Source organism: Hemiscyllium ocellatum, chromosome 8 (assembly GCF_020745735.1).
Source record: "Hemiscyllium ocellatum isolate sHemOce1 chromosome 8, sHemOce1.pat.X.cur, whole genome shotgun sequence".
In the NCBI taxonomy this organism is placed as follows: Eukaryota; Metazoa; Chordata; class Chondrichthyes; order Orectolobiformes; family Hemiscylliidae; genus Hemiscyllium; species Hemiscyllium ocellatum.
In genome coordinates, this window is record NC_083408.1 from 53370139 (window position 1) to 53392815 (window position 22677).

General features: G+C 39.6%; 2 protein-coding genes across 2 annotated transcripts in view; both read left to right on the forward strand.

Annotated features, from left to right (window-relative positions):
* Positions 1–4016, forward strand: part of opn6b (opsin 6, group member b) — a 38752-nt gene extending 34736 nt beyond the window's left edge. Inside the window, exons 6-7 of the mRNA XM_060828957.1 lie at positions 1157–1380; positions 3582–4016. Coding sequence (XP_060684940.1) covers positions 1157–1380; positions 3582–4016 — 659 coding nt within the window. The remainder of the gene's footprint in view (positions 1–1156; positions 1381–3581) is intronic.
* Positions 4017–6177: 2161 nt separating this feature from the next.
* coch (coagulation factor C homolog, cochlin (Limulus polyphemus)) overlaps positions 6178–22677 on the forward strand; it is a 62152-nt gene continuing 45652 nt past the window's right edge. The window contains exons 1-4 of the mRNA XM_060828382.1: positions 6178–6257; positions 6776–6843; positions 7503–7547; positions 7906–8062. Of these exons, the coding sequence (XP_060684365.1) occupies positions 6810–6843; positions 7503–7547; positions 7906–8062 (236 nt within the window). The 5' untranslated portion in view covers positions 6178–6257; positions 6776–6809. The remainder of the gene's footprint in view (positions 6258–6775; positions 6844–7502; positions 7548–7905; positions 8063–22677) is intronic.

Genomic DNA, 22677 nt, shown 5'->3' on the forward strand with positions numbered 1-22677 from the left:
CATCCTGGACCCTGGCTTTCCAAAAATTAACTTATATCTATGGCCCTACTAATTTACCTCTCCAGTAAAGGAAATGGGTCCATCCTTTCCACTCAATTCAAGCCCCCTGTTATTTGTACAACTCAATTAAGTCACTCCTCCACCTTCTCTGCTCTCTAGCAACCCTAGTTTATCCAATTTTTATGGCATCTACAAATTTCCCAATCATGCCCCCACATCTAAGACTAAATTATTAATATATACCATAAACAGCAAGAAACCCAACACCAACAAGAACACTACTGGATACCGCTTTCAATTTGCAAAAGCATCTGTCAGCCATTATCATTTGTTTCTTGTCACTGAACTCATTGCATTCCTGGCATGTGGCACTGGAATTAATCTGGCAGTTACCACCATCGAGGTCCTGGTTTTCACCATTTTTCCCAGATCTCTATAGTCCATTTGAGGGACCTCATCCCTATTTCGACTGATGTCATTTGTGCCAATGTGCATAATGTCTTCTGGCTGCTCACTCTCCTCATTGGGAATGTTCTGCAGCCGTTCTGACACATCCTGGACCCTGGCTACTGGAAAGCAACACACCATCTGGATTGCTGTTTGATGCCACAGAATCTCCTATCTGTCCCGCTAACTACTGAGTCTCCTCACTAAGGTCCTGTTTACCTTTACTCTTTCCCGCTGTGCCCCAGAGCCAGTCGTAGTACCACAACCTGGCTACTGCTGCTTTCCCCGAGCAGTCACCCTCCCAACAGAATATCAAAACAGAATACTTGTTTTCAAAGGGAGTAGCCAGAGGGAATTCCTATACTCTCTGCCTACTCCCTTTACCTTTCCTGGTGGTCACCCATCTGCTCTCTGCCTGCACCTTAGGTGTGACCAACTCACTAAAACTCTTATCTGTGAAACACTCAGCATTTTGGATGATCCTGAGGGCATTCAGCTCTAGCTCCAGCTTCCTAACACAGTGTCCCAGGAGCTGCAGGAGGAAAGAAGTTTTTCAGCAATAGAGATTAAAGCACTGGAAATGCAAAACTGAGCGATTACACTTTCTGAGTTTTGATAAAAAATTATTTGAATGAGAAAAAAAAATCACTAATATTCCTGATTAATAACTTGCAATACGTATTATGAATGTTCATTTGATCTATTACAGATCGCTTGTATGGCACATGTGAGATCGATTGGATACAGGCAGCAGTCTCTATTGTCTACAAATCCTATGTTATTGGTATATTTCTCTGCTGTTTCTTCTTCCCTGTTTCAGTCATGATTTTCTCATATGTGTCCATAATAAAAATGATTAGATCCAGTCACAAATGTGTCAGAAGAGGAGAGATCAGTGAACACCAGCGTCATATTGAACGAGAAGTGACACGGGTAAGAACTGTCATGAAGACAAATTAATAGAGAAGAATGTGTAAATAGGATAAGAGATAAATTTAAAAGTCACACAACATCAGGTTAAAATCCAACAGTGTATTTGGAAGTAATAGCTTTCGGAGCGCTTTGTCCATCCCAGTCCAGCACCGGCAACTCCACATCTAGGGTAAGAGTTAAACAAGGTAAGCAGCAAAGAAGTTGATAATGACGGGTTAACATTAAAATGACTTGGATAAGAAAAGAATGCAAGAAGATCAGAACCTTCATGCAAGAACATAGGTACAGGAGCAACAATTAGCTATTGAGCCCCTCAAGCCTGCTCCATCTTTCGGATAATATCATGACTGATCTGATTGTGGTCTTAAACTTACTTTCCTATCTGCTCCTCATAACTTTTGACTTCTTTGCAGTTCAAAAGGTTGTCTAATGCAATATTTAATATATTCAATGTGGTAGAGAATTCCAAACTTGTGAGAGATGAAATTCCCCCTCGGCTCCATCTAAAATGAAGCCTTATTTGAAATTGTGACTCCTACTTCTAGATTCTCTCATGAAGGAAAAACATCCACTCAGTGTTTGCACTGTTAAATCCCTCCGGAATTAACCTAATTAACTTTCTCCGACTGCTGCCAGTGCAATACAACTGTGAGGTGAGAGTGGAACACAGTCATTTATATAACAAATAATATTTGGAATTCCAAAAAAAAGTTAATTTCTAGTGATATTAAAAGTAATGGAAACAAAATAAATCCTCAAACAAGAATGTTTAGGAAAATAATTACTAAGAGATTATTTGAAATCTTAGCTGATTTTATTTATTTGCCCTACCCAAAGGGATTAAAAATACCTTGATTGCCATACTGAAATCAGCATTACTGCTGGTTCATATCTGTATCACCCAATTACACAGTGAACATGCAGATTTTTTTTTCAAACCAACTGCTGATGCATGTCATGCTACACCGCTAGAGGAGGTGAAACTTGTACCCAGGTCTTCTAAGTTAAAGGTAGAGACACTATTACTGTGCCACACAGCACCTCTCAGTGAATTGGTATGATGAGTAGCTGAATGGTATTGATCAGAATGGTTTCTGATTTGATGGCTTATCAGTTTTAAGATCAACAGCCAGGATTGTCTTGTGGTTTCTGCTGCAGGCCTTCGGGTTTTTGATTCAGTAATGCTCCCTCCTTCCTGTAACTCAGCACCAATTACAATCATACCGTCATATTATCGGTGTTCGGGTTACTGATTTTCTTGATCTGTGTTAAGGACCTAGACTTGGGGATCTGGTAGCAATTTCGAAATTTGGTAATGACATGAAACTTGAAAATATTGTGATCTGTGAACTGATATAGACCTGAAAAAGACATAGACTTCAACAGACACATGGGAATTAAATTTAATGTAGAGAAGTATGAAGCAATATGCTTTGGAAGGAAGAACAGACTGTTCCATGTGGGTAGGGAAGGGGGTGGATTTTGGAGGTGTGCGTGTGTGTTTAAGGAAGTCATTGAGGTATATAGGCTGTTGTGTTTTATAAAGAGAGACGGAATCCAGAAAGTATGGTGAAACTTTATAAAACACTAGGCTTATCCTCACCTGGACTATTATGTCAAATTCTGGGGACCACATCTTAAAGGATAGAAATTGCACTCAAAGTGCACAGGAGTGATTGGCAATTTTATTCCCAAAAGCCCTAAAGTACCCAGGAAAGGTCACCCTAGGCACCCAATCAGTGCAAGGTGAGATAGACAAACTCCATAAGGAACTGGTCTTCCAATTACACATTATGTCTCACACATGTTTTTCCATTCACAGGCTGTTTCTCTTCCATTTTGAGCAAATGTGGGAGAGAACATGCAACTTCATGCAAGGGGAAGGTTTTACATTAAATATCTTTCACATTAGAACAGCCTCTACCAATTAATTCAATTAGACCCCAGTTAACTAGAAAGCATAACATGATGTTTGAATTTATGCCACTAATATCATCAATTTTATTTATCATTCAAATGTTATATACAACAAACCAACTGCGACTTACATAGTAAATTACAGCTCAAATTTGATACTGTTAATCTAAATGAATTAAGTGATCCATGCTACAAGCATCAAGATTTACAAATTGAAACAGCAATACAATACAAACCTTTGTTTTTGCCTGCTATTATAGCAGCTGGTATGCTTTATTTTACAGGTGTCTTTTGTTATCTGTACAGCCTTTATTCTGGCTTGGTCCCCCTATGCAGTCATTTCCATGTGGTCAGCCTGTGGTTACAGTGCACCAGCTATCACCAGTGTCCTCGCTTGTCTCATCGCCAAATCTGCCAGCTTCTACAACCCCATCATTTATTTTGGCATGAGCCCCAAGTTCCGCAAGGAGGTGCAAGCTCTCTTCCATTGCCGGCAAGCAAAGAATAATGAAAGCTTTGCGAAACCTGAGAACCAGTCTAATGTGAGGAGCAAACTGGTAATTAGAAATCAGGCTGACAAGTACCAGAAATCCCTTCCTATAGCTAACATCCCAGAATGGAATGCAGACTTGGACAATACTGCACCCATCATAACTGTATCCTCTAACTTAGAAAAGAAACAGGCACCAGGACAGAAAGGTGAATCAGAACACCTTTAATTCTGGGTAATTGCAGTTTCAGTCCCAGCTTGATTTTATAACCAGTGTACAATTATTTATTTGTATGGTGATTTATGGTTTATTAAAGCATTCTTGTTTAATATGAATATTGGTTTTCAATTCTGTGTCCGTGTAATAAGCTTCATTTTGGAAAATGTGACAAATTATTGGTAATAGTTGAAATCAGTTCTTTTGATCATCAAAAACTTTAACACAGCAAAAGTCAAAAACCCTTTACTTCTATGGCTATTTCATATTTAAGAGAAAGCACAAAGACTGTTAACTTTAGAATTTTGTTTGTCACTTAATCACTGCTTTTCAGAAAATGGTGTATTGTGAAAAATGCATAGAGTAGTGTTTATTTTTGTTAGTTTTAGTATGGCTTTTGAAAAGCAAATTTCTTCTCAGTAGCTTACTTGATGTTGTATTTGTCCAGCTTATTATGCTTTAATTTTATTTAGAAAAACCTTTTTACAAATGTAGTGTTGATATGGCTTTCAATTGGATTACCGCACGCATTCAAACTATGTACTCAGACTATATCATGAAAATAAAACAATGTGAAATACAATATTTATCAGTATTTTCATGTGTAAGGTCTTTATGAAAGCATACATCCCAATTGTGTTTATACTTTACTGTGGAGGACTGGAGGTAGGGATAGGAATTCTAAGTATAAACAATATCTTGTATTTAAGAAATAATCAATTATTCAGTTGAAGAAAATTAAACATATTATGGGAAAAAATAATTTTTCAATAAAATTTAAGAAGGCCACAAATTCTATCAAAACAATCTCAATATTTCTTCTTCAGAAAGCATCACCTGAAAACTTCAGGGGGAAGGTTTTTGTTCAAACAGGAACTGTTCTATATATAAAAAAAATTTCAAATATTTAAAATATAAAATATTTTAAAATGGCAACCTTCATCTTTCAATCCATTTTTGCTCACAAACATTTCGTTTGGGGTGTTGGCAGGGATGTACTATAAAAGGGATTCCCTCGAGCAAACAGGATCAATATGACATATTGTTCGGAGCAACCACTCCCACCAGCTAAATCAAATACTTGCCTATTTATATGTAGCTTTTAATGTACCATGATGCTCAAAATTGATGTTAACTTAGAGTTCTCCCCTACTCATAGCTGTGATTTGATATGATTATATTTTCACAATAAAGTTAAAAATCATACAACAGCAGGTTATTGTCCAACAGGTTGATTTGGAAGCACTAGCTTTTGGAGTGCTGCTCCTTCACCAGGTTTAGTGTCACAATAAAGTATTGTCAGTAATTGAAATAATCCCTTTCGTTCAGTCCGAACATTGGTTTATTTTGTCTAACTTTATTTCTATGAAATGCCTTAAGGCAATTGTTCTGATTTTTAAACATGTTGCATAAATACAGGTTGACAGGTTTAATCCTGACTGGCCAATGCACTAACTGCATATTATTGGACTGAATGGAAATATTAATGTAATGGGAGTGATTTGCTTGCAATGGCAACTTAATTTGTTAATTTGTTAAATTTCTAAACTAAACCCATTACCATTTTTCATCAAGAGGCTGGAATGTGAGAGATCTGACAGTGCCTTCACAATGCAGGGTCAGGATCGACATCCAGCGAACTGAGGAAGTTACCCTGTTCTGACATGTTCTGTCTGTGATTTTAATTTGGGTGATTTTCATATTGGGTAATTTTTCGGTCCTTGTGATTTCAGTTTGGGTGATTTTTCACTTCAGGCGATTTTTCAGATTAGGGGATGTTTCAGTTCTGGTGATTTCAATCCAGGAGTGATTTCCAATTCTTATGACTTCAGATAATTTGTCTGTTCAGGTGATTTTCAGTTCGGGTGGTGATTACTGCTCAGTCATTTTCCCACATCCCGCATGTATGATTTTCTCGGATTCTGGCTGCTTTCCTGGGAATCGCTGGTTATCTGTTAGTGCAGATTTCCCACCACCCTCACACACTACCTGACATAGTGTTGCCACTCGGTTTGTCCCCTTCATATTTGTGAAAACCTAATTGTCATCGGTGAGAGGAGGGATGAAAATCTCAGACATTTGTAAAAAGTGCCCATCTGGAACGCGTCGGCGTGACGCAACCGGGAGTATTTAGGTGAATTGGGGAAGTTTCGGTTAAGTCTGAGTTTTGAGCCGGACACTGAATCCGAGAGCTCAGGGAGAAGGGCAGTGTGGGGCAACTGCAGACTGAGCGTGGAAACTTTCTATACAGAGGTATTTACTGGAGAGCGAATTCTGACTTAATGCTAACAAAAAGACCTGATTGTGGAGCGTTGTATCTTGGTATTCCGCGTGGACTCTGAATAAAGGGCAGGATGGGGGGACATAGATCCAACAGTTAAACGCTGCTGGTTGTAACATATCTGCAACAGTTGCTGTGAATGATCATTAGATAGTAAACAAGCAACACTGGGACAGGGATTAAAATCGCTGCTGTGAAATGCGGACCTTTCTCGCTGCTTTCATTTATGAATTGTCTAAAATTCCTAGAGGGTTACCTGAGTTTTTATTTTGTTATCTGATAAAATAAGCGTAAAAATAAATATTAGGTCCCATTCTGCTGGGACAGTGTAAGAAATTTCATCCGTTACCTTGCAGGCGTGTGAACTCCTATTGCGATAGTAAAATATCTTGTTGAAGTTTTTTTTTGCTCAGGCATTATCCTGTAGATGTGTTGCCTTGTTTCGGGCATGTTTGGCTGTCGGTGATGGATGCTTTGTATTTGACTGTAGCTCTGGGACTGAGAGACAGTGGGACGCTGTTACAATGTCTGTCTTCAGCACGGCGATCCTTTCTCTCGGTAAGTACCTTCTCTCAGTCAATCACTGGGCAAACAGTTGCAATTCGGTCAGTCTAGGAACTGGCGGTTCAACCCCGTCCATTTAAGGGGAGCCTCTAAACTCTCCTTAATCCTGCCTGCAGACACCGGGAGACATGCGACAGGTTAGGGTATGCTAGGTATTTGAGGTCCGGAATTCAGAGATTACCCGAGTACCCGATTACCCGGGATGGAGAGTCGCCGAACTATCCAGGCCCCCCTTATCTGCTGTGTATGGACTGTCTGTCAAAGGGATGGAGCGACAGATGAAGAGAATAGGAGCGTCTCGGAGCTAGGAAAACCTGCAGCTGCAAATATCTTCAGGACAGCAATATACCTAAAACAAAGAATTGACAGGACTCTCACAAAATACAGTTTCTGAAGTTTGGTGCAGGTTAAATCTAGAGTTATTTAACTCAAGTTACTACACCTCCTGTTGTTAGCACTAAACCCCAGTTTGCTCTCACACAAAAAAACCTGTTTATCACCCATTATTTTACTGGAAAATGACTATATATTTGATTAAATGCCTTACACATGTTATCGTTCTCATTCCTCTGACAGCTGTGACTGATTCTTGTATTTCTCTTTGAAAGTAATACTCTGGAATTACAAGATATTATTCATTTTGATGTGTGCAGGGATCTTAATATTCACTTCGCCAGCAAACGGGGCCCAAGGATCAGGTACGCTTTCTAAAATGCAATGACTCATCTGCATTATCTTTATCGTTATCGACATATTCCATGTGAAAGATTTCTGAAGCAATTTACTAGATTTTTTTTGTTGGGCACAATATTGTGTTCTTACGGAGACTTCCCATCCCAGATGTACACTTTCCTCCGTTATCTTATGTAATGTAAATGCACATTTATTAAGTATCCTTAATCAATGCGACAGGGACAATTGATGCCACCTTGTAAAACAGTTATTGTTTTGTGTCAATATGTTGAGATTTGAGTTTTTAATTGCTGAAGAGATACCTATCACTCATGGTCCTGTGATATTTATTGCAAATTATGTTTCTATGTTTTATTCTTCAAGTGCCCATGTCAATCAACTGTACCACCAGAGGTGCTTACTATAAGGAGAATCAGGTGGATGTGCTGTGCCCACCACGTTGCGATTACACCCAGCTCTCGGTCTGGGGATCTGGAGTGTATGCCTCAGTCTCCAGTATCTGCGCAGCTGCAGTTCACAGGTGAGATCCTTAAATGAAACTAATTCTTAAAGAAACATGAATGAGACATCAAAACTAATACCCATGAATGAAACCCAAATGAGCAATGCATTTTAACACGCAGTGTGTCATGTGGATAACCAAGTTTTAGTCCCTCAGTAGGCTGACTTACATATATGAAATTTTGAGGAGACACAGGACAGGACAGACTGTATATTGTATTGAGGAACAATGAACCTGATTGTCTTTTTCCATATAATCATATTTGCTGTTGCTTATCTGTACAAACTTTATCTTCAAAATCAATGCACAAAGTTAAATGGGTTTCTAAAGCAGCCCTCAGCTTAAGAATGAAAGTGAAAGAGATTTAGGTAAAACATACCCAATTAATGCAAAGCAAATAAATGTTGATCTGTGCAATCAGAACAGTCGAATGGTAGTGGAAAGGGTACTGTACATTGTTTAATATATTGAATACTGCATCCACAGCTGGCTATCAAGAGATAAGGAAACTAAGTGAAGAAGGGGCTAAATAGTTTAGTTCTGATGTTATGTATCTAATTATTAGGAAGAGAGATATCTCAGAAATGATCTTGTAGAGATATGAATAGTAAATATAGGAAAGTTTTTAAAATCAAAGATGGGAGTTGGACAAGGAAAAAAAGATTCAAACTACAGAAAGGAAACTTCATGATTGATATCCGAAAGTTCTACATGAAGAGAGCAATCGACGATGAGAATAGATTTTCAGGCAGATGGCAGTATTAAAAGCATGAGTCTCACCAAAGAGACAAACACAGCAAGAACAGAGGGGCTGGATGGTTGTTTTGGACGAATAGGTATAGTGGGCTGAATGACCTTAATTATTTGTAATTACCCTGAAATCCTGTGGGTTTTGTTTTATTTCAGTGCACTTACAGCTGATGCAACAAATTCAAGTTGGGCAAGTGTGACAGTAATTTGTTATTTGTTCATATGCTCTGGTTATTACAGACAGGGCCAGCATTTATTGCCCTTTCTTAAGTTACTCATGAGAAGGTGGTGATGAGCTAACTTTATGCATGGCTCCAGTCCTTGTGATTTGGATGTACTTACAATGCTGTTGGGAAGGGAATTCCAGGCTTTTGGTCCCCTGAACAGCAATATTATTCCAAAGCACAACGGTGTTTGTTGCCCTTGTAAGGAATGACCACTGTCAGCTGAACCTTCGGAACAACCAGCAGGGATACATGATTCCAGAATGGTAAACTCATAATATCACTTTCCCTCTTCCTGTAATCCCAAAGTTAAAAGCAAATTTATTACTTTATTTCCAATTTTCACACAGAGGGTTGCAAACCTGTAGAATTCTTTATCACAGAGGGCTATTGAGGCTGAGTGACTAAGCCTGAGATTGACAACATTTTAATCAGTAAGGGAGTCAAGGATTATGGGGAAAAGACAGGAAAGTGGAGTTGAGAATTATCCCATCTGCCATAATCTGATTGAATGGCTGAGCAGATTCAGTGGGTTGAATGGCCTACTTGTGCTCCTGTATCTACTGATCTTACATCCATCGTTCACATTCTTGCTGACATACTGCTTTCGAACATGAGCCAGGAAGTTCTGAAAATATGGACATGAATATTTCAAAGCAGACTGTGCAATTCAATCTGAATAGTTATGTGGTCCGGAGTTGTTTATGCAATTTATTGCAGGATAGGATTGGTTGCCAGATAACTTGTCGCCACTCATATTCCGCATCCACCTCCTCCCACCCTGTCCATCACATTATTCATTTGGCAATCACAGGCCAAAATAGAGTTAATATTTGAAATTCATCAAATATGTTGCGGTATTTTGAATAACTTTGTGAAAGAGTGTCTCTTTATTTCAGTATGGCAATGCATGAGCTGAAAACTGACAAAACCTTTTGTATAGGATGAGATCATTATTTCCCCAAACCATAGAGCAGTGTAAGAAAAAAATTCCAATTTAACTATTATTTTGTAACAATTGTAGTACTAACAACTTGAAAGCTTATTATCATTTCCTTGCGTCATCCTGTTTGGGAGTGTCCCACTTGTGTTTCACTAACTCCAGACAGTATCTTAGGTAATCAGGAAACAAAACACCATAATATAGCCTAGTTAGGGTATCATAGGGGCTTAGTGGTTAGCAATACTGCCTCATGGTACTGGGTGCTGGGTTCAATTCCAGCCTCAGGTGACTGTCTGCATGGAGTTTGCACATTCTCCCAGTGTCTGCGTGGATCCCTTCTGGGTGCTCGGGTTTCCTCCCACAATCCAAAGATGTGTAGGTTAGCTGAATTGGCCATGTCAAATTGCCCATAGTGTTCATGTATGTGTGGGTGAGGTGCATTAAATGTCGAATAATAGGAAAATGGGTCTGGGTGGGATACTCTTTGGAAGATTGGTATGGACTTGCTGGGCCGAAGGGCCTGTTTTCACACTGTACGGATTATATGTTTGCATCATGAGGGCTGTCAATTGAACTGGTTAGGAGAAAATAAGCCAACATTCCAAAGCTTGAGCGAAATCATCCCACATTCCCTAAAGGATAATTCATCAGTGCTTCTTTTCAAGCATATCTTCAAACACACAGTTTTTCTTTGGAGGATCGTGTGGAAGCAATGGAATGATTCCCGGGTTAATTATCAGCCCATTTAACTGTGTCATGAATGCTATTTATTGCTATTAAATCCAGTCAATAACATTAGAAGAATTTGTCCTGCGAATGTGCTCCAGGGGTTAGACATCTAGACAGGAGGCAGTGGATTGTTTTGTGTATCAAATTGTGTTGAATCTTGAATTAGTTTCATTGCAACAGATTTATACAGTTGTGTTTTGAAGAGTTATACCTCTCTATTGTCTTTCTGTAAACTAAATCTGCTATTCATTGTGAACTATAATGTGATTCCCTCATAATTTATTCTGTTCCAGTAATTTCAATTGATATGTTTAAAAGACAAAGAAGATAAAGGAAAAATGCAAGACTCACTAATATGTGTCTCTCTGTGTAATATCTGTCTGCAGCTGATTACTTTTTGCTGGTAACCACAAACTGCTTGCATTAAACTAGTTAATTCACTGAAGTGTTGATACAAGCATAGGTTGTTTTTGGCATTGAAGCAGTTTTGTGCAAATAGGCATATTCCAGGTTTTCTGAATTCAAAAGAAACTGAGATGTTTCATTTTAAATAGAAATTAGTTTAGTTGCAGCACAGAATCTTTTCTTACATTATAGTGACACAGATTGGTTACTTGATACTCCACATCTTAATAATTCCAGAACCACTTTACAAAACTAAAAACATGGGGGAAAGAGAAAAAAAAGTTCAATATTGTATGATTATTTCTGGCAATATATTGTAAAGGAATGCAACAAAAATGAAAACACTGGACATGTACGGCAGAATCTTATTAGAAGGCATTATCAAATTGAGCAATATAATAAGATAACTAACTGTTTTAACTTGATCAAGTTCATTCCTGCCTGATTTCAGAGTTAAATAAATCTTGCAGTATGTTTGCGCCTGTCCTTGAATAGCATTCACACTAAACACTTGCATCGAGGGAGACTTGCCAGTTCTCAGCCACACCACTGAATAGAGTACTGTAAGGAAGCAGAGTGCTCCACTTCAGGTAGGATAATGAAGCATAAGGCTCGTGTTGTCTTGCAGATGTTTGCATTTTATCAGTTGACTGCAGGCTACCCTAATCCAAAGAGTGAAATCAGGCATAAATTACATGGAATTAAAATCAGATGCAAATGGTATTGATTGTTAAATAAGAGGGTCCTGAATTTACTTGAACTACCATAACCCATCAATGATGGTAAGAAACTTCCTGTTTGGCATTTTCCATTTCTGAAGAAAACTAGAGCTTTGCAGCAATTTTTGAAATAAATCTTCTTGCAAAGATCTCTGACTCTACCTAAATGCTTCACGAATTCAGCAAAAGATTGAATTGCCAACTGCCATATTGAGCCACACAGTTGTTACTGCCATTGACTCCATCTAAACCAGTAGGTTTTACTGGTCATTCTCCTCCAGTGACAGGCAGGAAAGCTCCTTATTTGGCTATTATTTGACCACTTCAGGGCCTCAGTTGGCTGCCTGGCACCTACCCTACAGCTCGTACATTACATGAAGGATCAGGTGATGGGCTCAACATTCTAAGCCATCCAACCATTTTTGAACATTCCCAATCTCCCCGCTCCCTCGTAGAGCAAATGTAAAATTCCAGTGATGGAACCATACAGCACAGAATGAGGCTGATGGAAAGGCTCTGACAATATGTTTGTCTGTTTGAGACTGAGCTGAGAAATGAGACTGAGCTGAGAAATGAAACTGGAATGTTACCTTGTTTTTCACAGCAAATAAATGAATAGAGCATATTCCTCCTTTCAAATAGTTTTTACCAGGATCTATAGATGCTTTTTAACTAATATGAGTGCAGTATAGTTTGAGGAAAGCGTTCACATATTCAGATGTAGCTTTAAAGAATTTGGCTGATCAGATCATTCAGTAAGCTTATGGAACATTGATAGCAATCAGAACGCAATTAATTTAGCTGTTTAATATGAACCAAAATTTGCAGTTCAGGAACATTGTCCAGTTCAATCCCACCCTGTACAAACCAACACTAAAAAGTGTTTCTAGCTCTCTGCTTTCATACAAATTAGATTAGATTACCTACAGTGTGGAAACAGGCCCTTCGGCCCAACAAGTCCACACCAACCCGCCGAAGCGCAACCCACCCATACCCCTACATTTACCCCTTACCTAACACTACGGGCAATTTAGCGTGGCCAATTCACCTGACCCGCACATCTTTGGACTGTGGGAGGAAACCGGAGCAGCCGGAGGAAACCCACGCAGACACGGGGAGAAAGTGCAAACTCCACACAGTCAGTCGCCTGAGTCGGGAATTGAACCCGGGTCTCTGGCGCTGTGAGGCCGCAGTGCTAACCACTGTGCCACCGGAATATCGAACTTATCAAAGCAACTTATGGTGTAAATCACATTACCATTGTAAATGTGCTGGAATTATTTTTTTGTCAGGAAATGGTTACTGTGATTGTGTCCATGAAAAAATAATCAACATTTTTTCATGTACCGTGCACTTTTTATTAAGATTAGTATTAAAGAGTTAAAGGAGGATATAGCGTATTATTTTAATGTACTGAAGTGGATTTTCTAAATTGCAAGACTCATTATGAGCTGAAAATGTGTTGCTGGAATGAAGAAGGGCTCATGCCCGAAACGTCGACTCTCCTGCTCCTTGGATGCTGCCTGACCTGCTGCGCTTTTCCAGCAACACATTTTCAGCTCTGATCTCCAGCATCTGCAGTCCTCACTTTCTCCTAGAAGAGTCATTATGATCCAACTTAATTGACACCATTTCATCAGATACATTTCTCCATTTTGAAGTTAATTGGAAATATCTGTGTGGCATTCTGCATGTTATGAGAAGTGTTGGTGAAATAATAATGTTGTATGGGTTGTATTCCAAAGATACTCTCAGGACTTGGTTGCAAATACCACCATCAGACAGTGAAATGTGATTTTTTTTAAAAAAGATTGGAATGAAAGTCTAATGATGACTATAACAGCATTGTTCGTTGTCATAAAAACCCATCTGGTTCCTTTAGTAAAGGAATTCTGTTTTATTCTGCATAATTACATATGACTCCAGACCTACAGCAATGTGCTGACTCTTTAATGCCCAACAGCTTGACATAGTCATACTCAAAATCAGTACTTTCCATATATCACCATCCTGGGATAAGACATGTCCCTGCAGGGGTACAGTTGGAAGTTGCCCTGGGAGTCCTGAACATTGACTTTGTACAACATCCAGTCTCATGCCACTAGGTCAAACATGGGCAAGGATCTCCTGTTGATTATCATATACTGCACTCTCCTCCCAACTCAGCTTATGAATTAATACTCTTCCATGCACTGGTAAAGACACAGAGTATACTCAGGGTTGGCAACTTCAATGTCTACCACCAACAGTTGCTCAGCAGCACTGATACTGACCAAGTTGATTGATATAGCGACCAATTGTATCTGAGGTAGGAAGTGAAAGAACCAAAAGAGATTGGACCTCATCCTCAGCAAACATTTGCTGCAGATAAGTCTGTCCTTGACAATATCAGTTGGAATGACTACTACTCATCCTTAATAAAGACAAAGTCCCATCCTCACATTTCGCATATCATCCATCATGTGTGGCACCACCAGCATACTAAATGGGATACATTTCAAACAGATTTATCGACTCAAGACTGGGCTCCCATAAGGCACTGTGAGCCATCTTGAGTAGCAGAATTATACTCTCAACACAATCTTCAATTTCATGGTCCAGAATATTCCCCATTCTACCATTACCATCAATCCAAGGGGCAAACTCTGGTTCAATGAAGAATGCAGGAGGGTATGCCAGGAGCAGCAACAGGAATACCTGATATGATGTGTCAACCTATTGAAACTACAATGCATGACTGCTTAATTGTCAAACAGCAGAAGCATCAAGTGATGGAGTTAAATGATTCCACAACCAATGGATCAGATCTAAGTTCTGCAGTCCTGTCACATCCAGTCATGAATGGAAAATTACTGGTGGCAGAGTCTCCACAAATACCCCATCCACAATAATGTGAAAGCTCAGCATATCAGTGCAACAGCATTTACAACTATCTTCAGGCAGACTGCTGAGTGGATGATCAAACACGGCTTTCTTTGGAAGTCCTCGACATCACGGATGCCATTCTTCAATCAGCTTGTTCACACCACACAATCTCAGGAAATAGCTGGAAACACTGGATATTGTGAACCTTGACAATATTCCCACAATAGCAAGGTAGACTTGCACTCCAGAATATGCTGTACCCCTATCCTGGCAGCTCCATTGCATCAATGGCATCTACCCAGAAATAACCAAAATTGCTCAGGTTCATCCTGTATAAAAGCAAAGCATTACAAATCAAACTCAGAAAAATACTGTCCCATTAGTCTACTTTAAATCAACATGGAAGGTGTTGCAAGAGTGGTCTCAACTATCATTTGTATAGCAATGCCCTGCTCATTGATTCTCAGTTCGGGTTTGCCAAGGTCACTCAGCTCCTGACTCATTACAGCCTTGGTTCAAAAATGGACAAAACAGCTGAACTCCAGAGGGGAAGTGAAAGTAACTGCCCTTGACATCAAAGTCACATTGACCAAGTACAACATCAAAGAGCCCTAGCAAAACTGGAGTAATTAGAAATCAGGGAGAAACTCTCTGCAGGTACAAAGATGGATAGCCATGGTTGTTGGAGGTTATCTCAACTCCCAGACAGAAAAATGTAAGAGCTAGGAGCAGGAGTAGTCAATTCAGCCCCTCAGGTCTGCTCCACCATTCAGTATGGTCATGGTTAATCTCACCTTGGCCTTAACTCTACTTTCCTGCTGCTCTCTATAACCTTTTAACCTTTTAATTATTAAACGTCAATCTCCTCTTTAAATTTATTCAGTGTCCCAACATCCACCACACTCTGGGCTACTGAATTCCATAGATTCCATTGATGAGAGAAGCAATTACTTCTTATCTCTGTTTTAAATCTACTGCCCCTTATCCTAAATCCAAGTCCTCTTGTACTAGATTGTCCCATGAGAAACATTCTGTCTATATCTATTTTGTCAATCACTTTAATATATTATATATCTTGATTAGATCTCCTCTCACTCTTTCAACTGCAAAGAAAATAGCCTGAGCTGCTCAATCTGTCTTTGTAAGACAAATTCATCATCTCTGGAATCAATCTAATGAGCCTCCTCTGAATTGCCTCCAATGCAAGTTCATCCTTCCTCAAGTAAAGGCACCAAAACTATATGCAATACTCCATGTGCAATCACACTACTACGTTATCCAGTTGTAGCAACACTTTCCTACTTATACACTCTATTCCATTAGCAATAAATGCCAAGCTTCCATTTGCCTTCCTTATTTCCTACTATTCCTGCATTCTATCTCTCTACAACTCATACATTCATTCATCGGGACATCTCTGCAGGAGTTCCTCAGGGTAATGTCAGTCCAACCATCTTCAGCTGCTTCATTCGATACTAGGATCTGAAGTGGGGATGTTCACTAATGATTACACAATGTTCAGCTGATTCAAGACACAAGTGTGATAGAATACTCCTCACCTGTCTGCATAAAGATGATTAGCAATTTCCTAACAGCATTGTAGGTGTACTGACACCAAATGAACTGCAGCAGTTCAAAAAGGCAGCTTACTTCTACCTTCTCAAGGGGAACTAGAGATGGACAGCCATTCAGTGATGCCCACATCCTCTGAGTGAATTAAAATAAACTTTGATAGCAGAGGTTGTAGAGGATCTTTGTATGTCAAATTGCAGCCTTGAGGGTTTTCAGCACTTCTTGCACTCATTATCAGCTGAATTACCACAGCATCTCCTGAGATATAAAGTATAGAAACTACCCAACTATTGGTTTGTCATTTAACAAAATCAAAACATTCCTGTGCCTTTGAAAGATATCATTTAATATGTGGACAAGGTCTGATCTCAGTCCAAAGTGTTGCTGATCCTCTCGCCCTACATGGGATCCTTCTGACAGTATAAGCAAATTGTAGGCCCAGTGTTATTTGTTGAGGGTTTAACCTTGATCTGCCCTGCAATGTTTCTCCTTCTGTCATACCTGCTTATTGTCTTGCTGTATCACATTAGATGTTAGTGCCTGGAAAAGGGAGTGAAGTTGAGTTCATAGCCTTTACAAAATCAGCAGTTGACATGGAGTGAAGCCACCCTAGAGGAGTGTAGAGCAATATTTGAGTAGGGCTGTTTGAAAATCATCATTCTTTAGGGTGTAGGTTTGCTCGCTGAGCTGTAGGTTTGATATTCAGACGTTTCATTCCCTGGCTAGGTAACATCATCAGTAGCGACCTCCAAGTGAAGCGAAGCTGTTGTCTCCTGCTTTCTATTTATATGTTTGTCCTGGACTGGGTTCCTGGGGTTTGTGGTGATGCCATTTCCTGTTCGTTTTCTGAGGGGTTGATAGATGGTATCTAGATCTATGTGTTTGTTTATGGCGTTGTGGTTGGAGTGCCAGGCGTCTAGGAATTCTCTGGCATGTCTTTGCTTAGCCTGTTCCAGGATAGATGTGTTGTCTCAGTCGAAATGGTGGGTTTTTTTTCCCTCCGTGTGTAGGGCTACGAGGGAGAGAGGGTTGTGTCTTTTAGTGGCTAGCTGGTGTTCGTGTACTTGGTGGCTAACTTTCTTCCTGTTTGTCCTACATAGTGTTTGTGGCAGTCCTTGCATGGAATTTTGTAGACGACGTTGGTTTTGTCCAAGGGATGTACTGGGTCTTTTAACCAGGTAATGAAACGTCTGGATATCAAACCTACAGCTCAGCGAGCAAACCTACACCCTAAACCTCAACCTGAGCGACAAACCTTCACAAACCTTGCATCATCATTCTTTCTCAGGAGGAATTTTACAGGCTATACATTTCTCTCTGCTGCTTGGTGAGCTTGTAACATGGTCAAATCCAAAGGAAGCCACAAAAGATTAGGAACAGACAGTGGTAAATTGTATCCCATAATTTAAGATGACTACTTCCAGAATTCCTTGTGTAAAAATTGTGGCTTTCAACAAAGTTATCACAGACCTCTTCAGATCCATGAACTGCTGAGGTGACTCGGTTCAGCTTTGCTGTCAGTACACCTACAATACTGACAGGGAGAGAAATCCAGGATTTTGACTCGGCTATGCTGAAGGAACAGCAATATATTTCCTCTTCAGGACAGTGAGTGCCTTGGAGAGGAACTTGGGGGTAATGGTGTTCCCATATATCAATTGCCCTTGTCCTTCAGGATGGAAGTAGTCATGGGTTTGAAAGGTGTTATTTAAGGAGCTTTCGTGAATTTTTGCAGTACATCTAGTACACACTGCATTGGTATTAAAGGGAGTGAATGTCTGTGGATGACGGGCCAATTAAATAGGCTACATTAACCTGGATGATGCCAAGCTTATTGAATGTTATTAAAGCTACACTCATCCAGGCAAGTGAAGAATATTCCATCATACTCCTCACTTGTGTCTTGTAGATAGTAGGCTTTGGTGAACCAGGAGGTGGATTACTCATGATTGGATTCGTACTCTGATTGGATCTTATATTGACAGTATTTATAAAACTAATGCAGCTCATCAACAGTAACCCCCAGAATGTTGATAGTTAATTGTAATGGTGCCTGATGGATTCAAACTGGCAATAGATACATTTAGGAACTGATGTTAGAAAGTTAATTATGTAAAGAGTAAAACATTTGTCGTTGTTTTAGAGACTTTTGTACCAAAATGGGATAACTGTGGAATTTCCAAGGTGGAAGGAATTAAATTAGTCTGAAAGACCTTGCTAGTTCATGTACCATAAACAATCTTTGACTATAAGGGTGAAGAAAGGGAATTGTCCCTGATTTTCCCACAGAGATTGGTGAAAAACACTTCCAATCATTTTGTTGCATCCCAATGGAGAATGGATCTGTTGTCTGCTGGCCTCTCTTCCCCTACAATCTGCAACTCAAATTGGTTTTATTAATGCATTCTGTCACTGTCTTGGGCATCATGAAAAGCATCATGTCAGTGCAAACCTTTCTGCAGCAGTGATTGATAAGGTCCAGAAACAGAAATTAAGAAAGATTTGCATTAATGTATTATGACCCTCAAATAAGTGTGAGGTCTTGTATTTTGGGAAGTCAAATCAAGGTAGGAGTTTCATGGTGAATGGTAGGGCCTTAAGGAATGTAATGGAATAAAGGGACCTTGGAGTTCAGGTTCATGGTTCTCTGAAAGTGGAGTCACAGGTAGATTAGGCAGCGAAGAAGGCTTTTGCCACACTTGCCTCCATCAGTCAGGGCATTGAATATAGAAGTTGAGAAGTTGTGTTGCAAGTATACAGGACTTGGTGAGGCCGCAATTGGAGTATTGTGTTCAATTTTGGTCACCTGGCTATAGGAAGGATGTTATTAAACAAGAGAGAGTGCAGAGGAAATTTACAAGGCTGTTACCAGGACTCAAGGGTCTGAGTTATAGGGAGAGGTTGGACAAGCTAGACTTTTTTCTTTCGTGCATATGAGATTGAAAGGGAATCTTGTAGAAGTCTATAAGATTATGAGAGGCATGGAGAGGGGAATGCACTCAGTCTTTTTCCCAGGGTTAGGGAATCGAGGTCTAGAGGGCATCAGTTTAAGGTTGGAAGGGAAAGAATAAAAGGGAAGCTGAGGGGCAATTTTTTTTACACAGTGTGTGATATGCTTGTTTAATGAACTGCCATGGAAGTGGTTGAGATGAGTACATTAACAGCATCTAAAAGGCATTTGGACAATACACGGATAGGAAGTGATTAGGAGGATATGGGCCAAGTGCAGGGAAACGAGATTGGTGTGGCTGGCATGGACCAGTTTGGGCCAAAGGGCCTGTGTCTGTGCTGTAGGACTCTACGACTCTATGATTCAGATGTCTCAAAGAGCCTTGCAGTTAATCATTTTGTTAATGTACAAAATGATGTGGACAATTTGTGCTTAGCGAGCTCTCAGAAACATCAGTGTGATCATTACTAGATAATCCACTTTTTGTGATTTTGGTTATTGGATAAATATTAGCCAAGCCATGAGGGATATTACACTTGCTATTCTTCAAAATGGTGCTATGGGACCTTATATATTCACTCAAGCAAGCACATGGATTTCAAGTTTAAAGTCTCATCCAAGAGATGGCACCTTTCACAATGCATTGTTCACTCATGACTGAGTCAGACTAACCATTGGTGAAGACTGCTTTTACTCCTTCATATGGCTTAAGTATTGCTGCCTTGGCCAACATTTGTTACCCATTCCTTACTAGCCTTGGGAAGATGGTGGTGAGTCACCTCTTGGAACCACTATAGTCCATGATGTGCCGATTCAAACAATTAGCTCACTTTTATTCTTTCCGATGGAGATTGCATATAAATTTCATGCTATCTGCTTATTAACATGTTGGGCGGCACGGTGGCACAGTGGTTAGCACTGCTGCCTCACAGCGCCAGAGACCCGGGTTCAATTCCCAACTCAGGCATCTGTCTGTGTGGAGTTTGCACATTCTCCCCGTGTCTGTGTGGGTTTCCTCTGGGTGCTCCAGTTTCCTTCCACAGTCCAAAGATGTGCAGGTCAGGTGAATTGGCCATGCTAAATTGCCCGAGTGTTAGGTAAGGGGTAAATGTATGGGAATGAGTGGTTATGCTTTGACAGGTCGGTGTGGACTTGTTGGGCCGAAGGGCCTGTTTCCACACTGTAAGTAATCTAATCTAATCAACCGGTGCTAAATGTACTATAGGATGTATTTGAACATGCAGTGCAATGTTGTGAGAGTATAAAATCATATAAAGTTAGCCTGTGTTATTTAACACCAGACAGTACTATTTAAAGGAGAGGTGAATTTTAACTGAGCTGATTCCTGAAGTGGTTTGGAATGAGTGTCCACATAGGCAAATTGTTGAAAAAATGGAGTAAAAGGACATTGATGTTTATTTGTACATCAAGGTTCTTGAACATAGCACTAGAATCCTTGGTATAAAATATGGGCAGGAAGGGTCACATATTCAAAGGGAATCAAAAGATCTTCCAGACAGATATATGAAAGTAATGGGAGCAGTTAGCCTTTGCAGTCAATGCTAACATTGCCTTGAGGACCAAGATGCAGTGACACAAAAAGTCCAATGGTCTCTTACTAGTGCCCAGGGTAAGTAAATGCATCTTCAAATGCCAGATCCAAATGAATGAAGTACTAACTTCACATACTGCTCAATACACCACACTCCTAACATTCACCACCAACAAGTTCTATCAGCAATGGTTCAGATTTAACCTCTATAGCTGGATATCAGCATCACATATCTAACACAATTGCAAGCCTCACACCCACATGTCTCAGCTTCAAACATATTGACAACTGCATGGTGCAGAGGATAATGTGATACATAAATGAAGGCAGCAGTGTCTAAACAGCTGGAGATTGGAAGGGTGCAGTTTTAAATGCTGACTGTATGCCTTACACCTGTAAATCAGCATGCTTACAGCTCTGCACCCTATACTATGGGGAAACTTGCTGTCCAAGTGAATCTATATACATGTTACACTTTGGATCAAAAGGGAGAAATGTATTCCTTCTCTTCACATGCAGCTTTCCTGCACAACAGTGTGTGGTGCTGTGTGAGAAGTTGGACATATTATGACATTATAGAGCAGAGCATATTATAAGATATGGGAGCAGGAATAGACCATTTCTATCATGGATTCTATTCTGCCATTCAATTTTGTCTGCCCCATCAGTCTTCATTCACTTGTAAATCAAAAATCTGTCTTAATTAACTTTGAACATATTCAATTATCCAGTCTCCAATGCTGTCAGTAAGTGAGAATGCCAAACTAACAACTCCTTGAGAGAAGAAATTACATCTCATCTCATCCTACATGGGAGCCTTCTTATCTTTAAACTGTTCCCACAGTTCGAGATTCCTTTCTGAAAGGAAACATCCTTATCCTATGTACTCTCTCAAGCCCTATATGTCTTATTCTGCAGATGCTGGAAATCTGAAACAAAACAGAAATTGTTGGAGCAAGTCTTGTATCATCTATGGAGAGAAATGAGAGTTAATGTTTCGGGTCCAGTAGTCGAGATGCTTCAGATGAAGGGTTATTGGAACGTTATGTTGAACAGAATTTCCCTACTTTTATACTCACTCCTTTCAATAAAGACCGACATTCCATCTCTCTTCCAAATCACTTGATGTACCAACATATTGTGATTCAAATATAATGACACCCAGATCCCACTAAACCACCGAATTTTGCCATTTCTCTACATATAAATAAAATTCTGCTTTCCATATCTTCCTACCAAAGTGCAGAACCTCACATTTTCCCACATTATACTCCATCTATCAAACTTTTGCTCACTCAATTAACCTCTTTGCATTTCCTCACAATTTATTTTTCCCTTTTTTCTTCAGCACATTTTAGTTGGTCTCTTCAATCAAATCATTAATACAAATGGTAAACAGTTGAGATTGCAACACTAATTCCCACAGCATTCCACCAGTTACAAATAATCAATTTTACAATTGATTCAGATTCTCTGTATCCCATTAGCCAGTCTTCTATCCAAGCTATTTATCACCCTTATATCTTATCTTATGATCTTTATGTGACACTTTGTTGAATTATCTACTAGGTTTCTTTAATCTATAATGCTTTTTATATGGGCGAAAGTGAGGACTACAGATGCTGGAGATTAGAGTCAAGAGTATGGTGCTGGAAAAGCACAGCAGGTCAGGCAGCATCCAAGGAGCAGGAAAATTTACGTTTCAGGCAAAAGCCGCTTTTTATCTGCTGACAGATCTTTGGTGAGTTCGTTAAATAGGACATCCCTTTCACAAAGTCATGATGATTTTGCCTGATTGCAATTATGATTTCATAAATGTTTTGCTCCTACCTCCTTAATAATGGATTCTAGAATTTTTCCTGTAATGGATATTAGACTAACTGGCCTTGAGTTTCTTACTTTCTGTCTCTGTTTTTCAATAAAT